Source organism: Callorhinchus milii, unplaced genomic scaffold (assembly GCF_018977255.1).
Source record: "Callorhinchus milii isolate IMCB2004 unplaced genomic scaffold, IMCB_Cmil_1.0 Scaffold9, whole genome shotgun sequence".
Lineage (NCBI taxonomy): Eukaryota > Metazoa > Chordata > Chondrichthyes > Chimaeriformes > Callorhinchidae > Callorhinchus > Callorhinchus milii.
The window spans coordinates 7,481,475-7,490,969 of record NW_024704750.1 but is presented as its reverse complement, the minus strand read 5'-3'; the positions used below and the strand labels follow the sequence as shown (position 1 = coordinate 7,490,969).

Sequence of the window (9,495 nt, the reverse complement as noted above, 5' to 3'; positions counted from 1 at the left end):
TCCCATTGAACTATCTTTGATGTATCAGTTTATAATACTGTTTTATGATAGCTAAGGATTGTCATAATACTGCTCAACGTTGCACTGCATTTTGACATCTACTTGTTTAATATAATTTCATGTAAAAATATCAGTTATATAAAAATACCAATAAAAACATATTTCATATCAAAAAATATTTTAAGAAACTATTCCAGTTGCAGAAAACGCTGCTAAATGTTAAAATATGGCAATTGATAATGGATTGCAAAAGGCTGTGTATCAGAATGGAAATGTTAATTACGTGATGATCAAGCAAGTGTGTCTCGCAAATTTAATCTCTCCTAAAAGTCCATTTCTGCTTCAGAGACAATGAAAATATTACCTGTTGTTAACGAAATGTAAAAGATTTCTTGTAATATGTTCAATTAATTCCCTTGTCATCTATTATGTTCACCTGACATAACTCTATAGACATCTCCTGCTTATGGGATCTTGCTCATTCTGGAACTGTAAACCCTTCATTAATAGGGTACATCTGAGCAATTTCATTCTTCAATGTGAAACTCAAAAGAAACCTTGATCCGATTTACCTTGATCTGCATCTTCATCACTTTCTGGCAGAAAAATCAATGTTTAACAAATTGACATTTACCCACAGTGACCTGAACTGTGCTCATCAAAGCATTTGGTAATACAAGATCAAATGCAACAGAAATGTAGACTAACCTATGTGGATCAAATGACTGAATATAAACGAATGTGTCCTTTCTTGCATATGACTCTTTTCTGCACTCGTTTCAATAAAAGTGACCATAGCCCCTGGGATTAATGGAACTTAAAGAGAGTCCATTTGCACTGCCCACCAACTGACTCTTTGACAAACTGATCACGTAAACAACCATTCTCTCTCAAGTCACTCACAGGCACCTGACCTACAAATACAGAAAACCTTCACTCTCTTTACTCTGACGAGGGAACTTACCAGTTACTGGAACTGCAGCAAAACCCAGTCAGGTCAACTCTGGGAATCCATCTGCAATTCCACATTTCACCAAAACAAGTTTAGTGACAGCCTGCATGCTGTAGTAAAATTATGATACACACAAGACAATTATTTATTGCCCACAGGATCTGTTACTTTGGTATGTAAGATCCCGGTTTTACATCATTGGGAGGGAGTGAGAGCCAATGGCCACATGGGACATTTTTGATTGTCACTGCAGGTGACACACACACACACACATCTAACGAACAAAAGTAAAGGCACCAAAAAGATTCATAAATTTAAATGAAGGAGCATGATGTTGCAGAGTTCATAGTACCTAAGGCCAGGCCCACATCTCTATTGAAACTCTTGGAAAAAGTTGATCAACAACATAGTAATTGCACGTCTAACACACAATTGTTAAGAACCCTAAGGGTTTCCTAAATAACTTGAATGATTTTCTTTGATTTAAAAAAAAAGTTTGTTTGAATAAACATCTCGGTTTGTGTAATACTGAGTTGTAATACTCCAAACATCATGGATTTGTTGCTCCACAGAATAGTCAATGTGCAAAGACTTTTCACTGGCTAGTTGATAGGTAAACCTTCTTTCTGTGTCTCTCAAAAATATACACATCCTCATCACAGTTCTGATTCTTATTTAACATATCTCTTTGGCTTCTTGGTGTCCATTGCTTTTATCACTTGTCTTTGTTCGGAAACTTGGAAGAACCGCAGGATATAACTGTCTGCTTGTTGGGCTGTCAAGATTCTCAGCTTGGCACTGAAGCGTAGGCAATGGCTTTGGAAGGTCATTGTGAATGAAGTAGGCAGCCAGGCCTACAGTACAGTACAACAACTCAATGCATAGTTGAAGCTCAGTGTTCAAACCACAAACTCAGGAACCGATTCATCACCTGTAAGGTCCAGAGATGAATATTTACTTGTTCGTTTGACTACGAAGGTGTCCTTTGTAGAAGTGTACTGCTCTGCCAAGCAACGGTTACAACAGTTACCTTCCTCGATCAGGTCATGAGTACAGCCAAAGGTGTAGCTCTGGGCAGTGTCTTGGCACAGGTTGGCTATTTCCAGAAAGTCCTTCTGGTAAAGACGAATGTCATCCAAACTTTGACTGTGCCGGTCTGTGGAAGTCTTTGGTTTTCTGCACACGGTCTATATAACAAGAGCAAACATATCAATCATAAGTATAATTTCATTCAAATGTTTTCTTAGCAATGGTCAGTAATGAAAAGGCTTCCTTTAATCCTTTTACTTTGAACATGTGTAGCAAGTAAAGGAACAGAATCAAAAATAAAATTCTGATTGAAACACTGGAAAAGTTTAGTGATTCGGTGCAACATGCAAAAAACAATTGAAGTCAGTAACTTTTAGGTGAATCTGAACTTTGCAACCGGATTTCTTCATACAAGTGATGTTATTTTCAGGAAAATTAAATGTTTTTTCAGCTGAGAAGCTCATAGACAGTTGGTAACATCCAATGGATACTAACTGGTCTAACTCCACAAACATCTGAATAAATATAAGTGTACTTCGACTCAACAGTAAAGTATCAATTTCTCTCAACTAACGTTGCTTTATGGCCAGTAGTTTTTTTAGTCGGTACCTTGAAATTGTTTCCCCACAGCAAAAATAAAATAGGGTTAATGCATATAGTTCAGATCTTAAAGGAGTTGGCTGTCTATTTTGTGTCTTTTTGTTTCATTTGAATTCTAATCCTATCAGTGTTAGAAGGTAAACCAGAACATACTTTGATTAACGGAAAATTTAAGGGGAAATTAATTCTCTTTCAGATACTCTAACAAAGAATACAGCCGAAAGCCAGAGTGTGAGAATAAGATTTTCCCTTCCCAGTTTAACTTCACACAAGCCAAGAAAAGATTTGAATGTTTCAAACATGAGCTGAGGGGCTGGGATGCTGAAGAGCAATGGACATTAGAGCAAGCAACCAATCCACAGTAGGGCGAACAGTGATCCATGATGGGGTTGAGCAGTAAGCCCATGGGAAGGTGAGCAGGAACATACCCATTGGAGGAAGCATCAAAACATGACAGGCTGAACTGTATTGGATGCTGAGTCAGTCAATGTGCCTCAATAACTGCAACATAATTAGGTTTGATTCATATACTGTCATATATTCATATATATTCATAACACTCACAATGCAGGTTTGGTGCTGTCTCGGGGATATTCAAAGAACTGCGTGAATCAATGTTCAATCTCCAATTTAATGCAATGGAATATAATAATGGTACAGCGGTTGGGCTGCTTGTTTTTTAATCATTCTCTTATGTAGCCAAGAATGAAGAGTTGGAAAATAATATTGACTTTTATTCACTGAAAGGAATCCTATAATGTAACTGACTATTTTATCATAGAAGGCTTTCAAATTCTGGTTAAGTTCATAGCGTGTAAGTGAAAGTTTGCTGTTTTCAACTTCTGTATTTGTCAGTCATTCATCAATCAACCTCTCAAAAGAAAACAAAACTTCAAGCTGCTGCACTGGAGAGCAGTGAAAAGCCCTATTTGTTATTTTGCCACGATAATCTCAGGAGCTATTTTTTATTATTTAGACACGATAAGTATCTAAAAAGGCTTCTGTATAAAACAGTTACTTTGCCTCTGAAGGTGATCATCTTCAGGTGACTGGCTGTATAAATCACTTTGTGTAAGTGAAAGGGTTACAATCTGACATGACTGATCTAAAGCAGGAAATTGCTTTCCCCTCCCCAGCCCCGACCTCCACCCCTGTAATCAGATTGACTCCCATGTCACAACCGAGCTATTACCCGAGTAAACACTGAGTGTCAACAAGATGCAGGAAGAGAGGAAATAGATTATCTGATGCTACAAAATGTATTATTAAACAAAAAAATTGTATGCAATGCACCATCCATTTTTTAACACATGTTCAATGATTTTAAAAAAATTTACACAGAGTAACAGATGCAGCTTCGGAATACAATTGTGATGTCAGGGGAATAAACCCACCTGTGGTAAAGAATCTATACTTTGGCCATGAAGTTTTACCACTGTTTCAGAAGAACTAGAAGTAGACGAGCTCAGCTCCCTCACAATCAGACCTGCATTGAATAAAACAGATCCCATGAGTGCCTAGTGGTACACAGCATTTATAGACATCAAATTGCGAGGCTTTTGAAGAAAATAACCTTGCAAAGAAAGCCATACACAAGACATTTGTGCTACTCTGCAAACCAAGACTTTTTTTAAAATATATTTTCGTTCCTGCTGGATCTGTAATTGGTAACTATCACGCAATAGCAAAAAGGAGCACAAAACTGGTTTGCACCATTAGAGCTGTCAAAATACATTCAGATGAAAGCTTCGATATTGACCTCCAGAAAAGTGTAAATGCATTTTCTGCACAAATAAGATTTTAAATACAGAAAGATTTTTCACCTGCTTTACTGTTTGTTTCTCCTACAGAGGCAAAGTTAAAGGAATGTGAACATTGTGTATATTGAAAACTATTCTGCTTTGGGCGAGCTCTCATTTATTCTTGATGTGACCTCCTTTGTTCTTTACCCAACAACTGGTCTGTTAGTGCAAACCAGTTTTATGACCATTTTTGCCATTGTGTGATGTTTACTGATTACTGCACCTCATACCTGTGCTGTTTCTGTCTATCAAACATTGAGAACAAGCAAACCAACTAAAGTAAATAATGTAGGGAAACCTACAGACTCCAGGAGCATTCAATACCTGCACTGATCGTAATCACCTCGTCAGGCTGCTTAGACCAGGCGCACCTCCTATTGACTGAGACTATTTACAATACATTTTGAAAAACGTTAGGGATCGATTTTCTCTTCAGCCATATAACCAGGTGAGGCTGCTCACAACACTGAGTAAATGTGTTGTTAAGATATATTATTTTGGGCAAAAATGTGGCCAGTTAAAGGCACAGAAAAGAAACCCATGGCTTAGCTGATGAAACCAATGCTTAAAATGAAAGTAAGCTATTCAACACAGACCATGAGTTAAGTCAGGGTGGCAGTAAGAGCACTACAGTTGCCTTCAATAGTCTGAGGCTGGTGTAGGAAGAGAATAATAACTACAACAGCAACAACAATTTTCATTTATATAGCGCCCTTCACGCCGGACGGTGTCTCGTAGTATCCTTCTCTCCCTCCCCACCATTTGCTATCAAGTAGCCCCCGCTAAAGTGCACACCTCTGCTCTACTGCAATTACTTGCATTAGTTTGAAAGGCTGGATGCAGCAGGAATGCACTTTGACCACTCACCAGCGTGTCCGTTAAATTGCCTCGACATTAACATCTCCTCAGTGATGTGAATGCACATGTCTGGGCTAACCTCTGGGGACAGTTCATTCACGCGCTCCAGGTCCTTGGGGTCATCAACCAGCATTTCTATTTCTGGGACAAAAACATTAACTTCAGCGCACGGGCAGAGGATTTGACCAAACAGCCCTTTAAAATCAACCAACTTAGGCTAAGCAATCATCCAATGCAGTGAGGAGCTTGAAGTATAAATCAAAATTCCCTCGATACATTGCTCCACTACTAAACATAAACGTAATATCTAGTAAGAGCAATAGTCATTAATCTTGAAGAGGTATTGCTCTCCTACTCATGTGTTTCATAGCATCTCTACACCTAGTGATGGAATATTTCTTTCATTGACTGCCTTGTTTCACTGCCTACAGTGACCCATTTATTCTTCTGAAAACCCCGTCTGATGAAGACGCACAATGTCAGCCTGACTCAAGATAGTAGTGAGCTTTGTGGGCGATGCTGTCCTTGGATCAGGTATTAAACTGTTCAAGTGGACGTTAAAAATTAGAAAAGAGAAGGCATTCATTCTCATGGTGCCCTGCCCAACAATCCTCCAGATAAATTGGTCACTCATTTCATGGCTGTTTGTGGGACACTGTTGTGCGCACATTGCTTGTTATGTTTGCCTACAAATACTGCACTGCACAGAAACTTAGTGACATTATGGAAGCTTTGAGATGTTTCGCAGTGATAAGGCAACATATCAAATCCAAGGATTATTATTTGACTATTATAATAAGTTTGTAACATAATACACATTGGCAATTTGCCTTGACCTTACAGATGTACTGCTGCAGGATAGTTGTGAATGTGCTCTTTTTAAAAAATAGAAAAATTTAAAACAGTAAGTCAGAAATAATTTGTGATGGGGAGACATGAAGCAAGGTCGATTGCATCAAAGCTCACCCCTACACTGGCCACTGAAAGGTGGAAATCTTTCAGGGAAAAACATCTGCAGATCTGGTCTTGATCAGCAATGTCACTACTCCCACAATCTGTTAAAAGACCAATGAAGCAAGGAATGTCGTCCTTTTAGAGATCACTCTGCCTTTGCCAAAGAGCTCCAGGAGCAGCATGCAATACTTGTCACGTACCAATCTTGCAAAAGCAACCCATTGCTGATTCTTATCTCACCTATTCTCACCAAAATGCTTCACATGCAAAAGTAGCCTTAATTCTGTTTGCTAAGCAACGCTTCCGAGTGATGAATTTCAGGTTTTTCTGACAGTAACAACAAGCAAACAAAGCAGATGTAACAGTAGCTCCCAGCAATATCCAGTTGTATTACCATCATCCTGTGAGTCATCCTCTATTCTGTCTTTCCCACCACTCTCTACGCCCGAGGTGTGCGAGCTGCCATGGCTGGTCATTGAGTTGCAGGATTTGAGATTCCTATGGATGGCGTTTCCAGTAAAGCTGTCCTCTGGTCCGAGGTCCCTGTGTTTGGTGTCTGCTTCGATGCCTGAAGTGTGGGAGCTGCTGTGGCTGGCTGTAGAGTGTCTGGACAGACGTTTGTGCTTTGAGCTGCCCATACTGCTCCCGCTAGCCCGCGAACGCTTTTCTAACTGCTCAATGTCCATCTCCAGAGTGTCACTGATATAGGATTCCCGGTACTGCTTTTTTTCTTAGAAGCAAAATGGAAAATTATGTTAAGAGTCTTAGTCGTCTTGGGGTAGAAATTCCACTCATGTCTAGACTTTACTTTCGCCCACAAAATATACAGTCAACTCACTTTACAAGTATATTACGTATATTCTGTGCAACCCTTTGAGATGTCTCGGAAGACATAATTAAGCCCTATATCAAATGCAAGGATTACATTGCTATTTTTATAAGCCTGTTATCTATAGTTCTTAGAAGCACCTATAGAAAATCAGCTTCAAAATTAAAGGCTGATGAACTCTCTTGACTCTGAAATGCTATATTAATAGAACAAATTTAACCCAGGTGGAATTTTATGCCATTCCATTCTTTAAACGAAGTACAGAGCCATGAGATAAGCCTTTCGAAATCTTTTAAATTTTCAGAATGTCAACAATTGCTAAAGGTTGTAAATTAAACAGTGTAAAATCTATAAAATGTGCTGCAATAAAAAAAACCTTTTTTAAAAAAAAACTCACTAATATAGACAACAATGGACGTGTGGGTGTGATTACCAGATCGTAACGAAATCAATGGATTCAGATGCAAGATTTATATCTGTCGCCTGAATCCCAAGAATTGGATTATTTTCTTGAAACCGCTCAGAGGAGTGCAGTTGTTTTGTGATAACATAACTTGTTAATTCTATTCAATTGCTTTTATTGATTTTTGTTTTCATCTTTATGCCAATAGCTGTGTCATGGAACATTGGTCCCACTTGGCTGATGCATACTGATATTCATTGAAGATGGTGATGGGACTTTGCTGCAAGTTTATTGAGGAATAATTTGTAGATGATTACCAGGAAATCCCATATATTGCAATGATAACACTTTTATATATTGAAATAATAAACTTTTGGACAACTCGCAGAACAACTGTGACCCTTGCTATTGGCAGCTTGTGAGTAATTAAGCAGGTTTTAAGCGCTCACCTTTAGATGAATAAATAAATCAGAATTTTATGGGATAAGACCTTAGATGTGCTGCTGTGTGCGGTTAATATTAACAAATGTAATAAGGAATTAAAACAAATGGGTTTGCATTTTAAAAAGGCACTAAAACAGGATAAACACTTAATGTGAGCGAAAACGATCATCAATGAAGGAAATGCAATTTAGGATTCAGGACACATTTAGTTCCTAATAATTCCTTGCATTTTATGGTAGTTGTAAGTGTCCTTCAGTCATCGTCCATCTGTGAAAATTGTAGCAGATCGCAAATGGTCTACAAATGCTTCATATTACTAAAATTGAAAATAATAATTTGTTTATTTTAAAATTGAGGGTTTAAGAGTTCTAAATATAATGGTCACCATTGTCATGATTGTTTGCTTTCTAATGATTATACAAAAACTGTAGATAACGATTATAATTTTCTTGACTGTATGACTGATCTATTCAGATATCCTGTAACCATACGAACGTTTGTGCCATACTCGGTTGGAGAGTAAAGTAAAGTTATTTTGAGTTAAAAAATAAAACATGGCTAGAGGCACATTTCAGAGTAAATTCTGAACCCGAAGCTAATATTTATAGCAGGATCCCCAAAAGCATCAGGAATTGAAAGGATACCTTCATTCTCTTCCAATCTCCTGACCTGTCGCAGGACTGGCTGAAGGTTCATGTAGAGACGATGGCTGTTGCTGAGCAGTTGAAGCAGGTGCCGGGAACGCAGGGGGCAGCCCGTGTAGTAAATGAGTTTTCGAGCTGAGGGTAGACCATCTGGCAAAATCTCAAACTTCTTCCCCTGCACGGAAAGGAGAGAGTGGTGCACTAAGCAGACGCAGCAGGTGACAACATGCCACTAGTATCTCTATAAGCTTACTCCAAAGGGTTCCCACAAGATGGGCTGGGACCATTTGATCTCATCCTTCCAAAATACCTGCCCTATCAGCTGCCCATCACATCTGTATAACTGTACTGAACCCTTTTTGTGAATTAAGACTAAAGGTGCGAGCAGCTAATGTAAAATGGAAGGGACTTTCCAAAGGAAGTTAATAATTTGGTCATTCTTATACTAGGAAGAAAACATCAGATGTTTTACACTGTGCTGAAATAAGTCCCGATAAGATGGATAGTATAGTACAAGAAGAGATACAGTTTGATTGTATCAATGTATATCAGATGGGCTGTTTATATGTCTGCTGGCAAGTCATGTGTACTTAAGTCATTGACTTCCAGCAAATTATCAGTGAAGTGTGTGAAAGAATCAGGGCATGTTTTCCATCCTGAGTCACAGGATGAATGACTTACAAAGCCTTTGATAAGTTTCACTAATACCCTCGAGCGCCTGCTGACACCTCATCAAAAATGATACCATATAAATAGCTTGATTACATGCGTAGTAGTGAATCAGAACAAAGGCCACAGGCCACACTTTGGTTCAAAAATAACTAAGAAACATGTTGCGTTGGCTGTTTACTGCGCTGCCATCCTTAGCCATGTGTTCCCAGCTCACACCTTCTGTGTGCAACCCACTGTCTGAGACTACATCTGTCACAAAGAATTGAATGGAATCTACTAACTCTAAAGGATGAGCCTATAACAAAACA

General features: G+C 38.6%; 1 protein-coding gene across 2 annotated transcripts in view; it reads right to left on the bottom strand.

Moving 5' to 3' along the window:
* Nucleotides 1-1,253: 1,253 nt before the first annotated feature.
* Nucleotides 1,254-9,495, bottom strand: part of frmd6 (FERM domain containing 6) — a 43,867-nt gene continuing 35,625 nt past the window's right edge. For both annotated transcript variants that reach the window (XM_007888181.2, XM_007888180.2), the window contains exons 10-14: nucleotides 8,516-8,690; nucleotides 6,590-6,925; nucleotides 5,251-5,382; nucleotides 3,976-4,067; nucleotides 1,254-2,139 (exon numbers count right to left, since the gene is read on the bottom strand). In XM_007888181.2, the coding sequence (XP_007886372.1) occupies nucleotides 1,852-2,139; nucleotides 3,976-4,067; nucleotides 5,251-5,382; nucleotides 6,590-6,925; nucleotides 8,516-8,690 (1,023 nt within the window). In that variant the 3' untranslated portion in view covers nucleotides 1,254-1,851. The remainder of the gene's footprint in view (nucleotides 2,140-3,975; nucleotides 4,068-5,250; nucleotides 5,383-6,589; nucleotides 6,926-8,515; nucleotides 8,691-9,495) is intronic.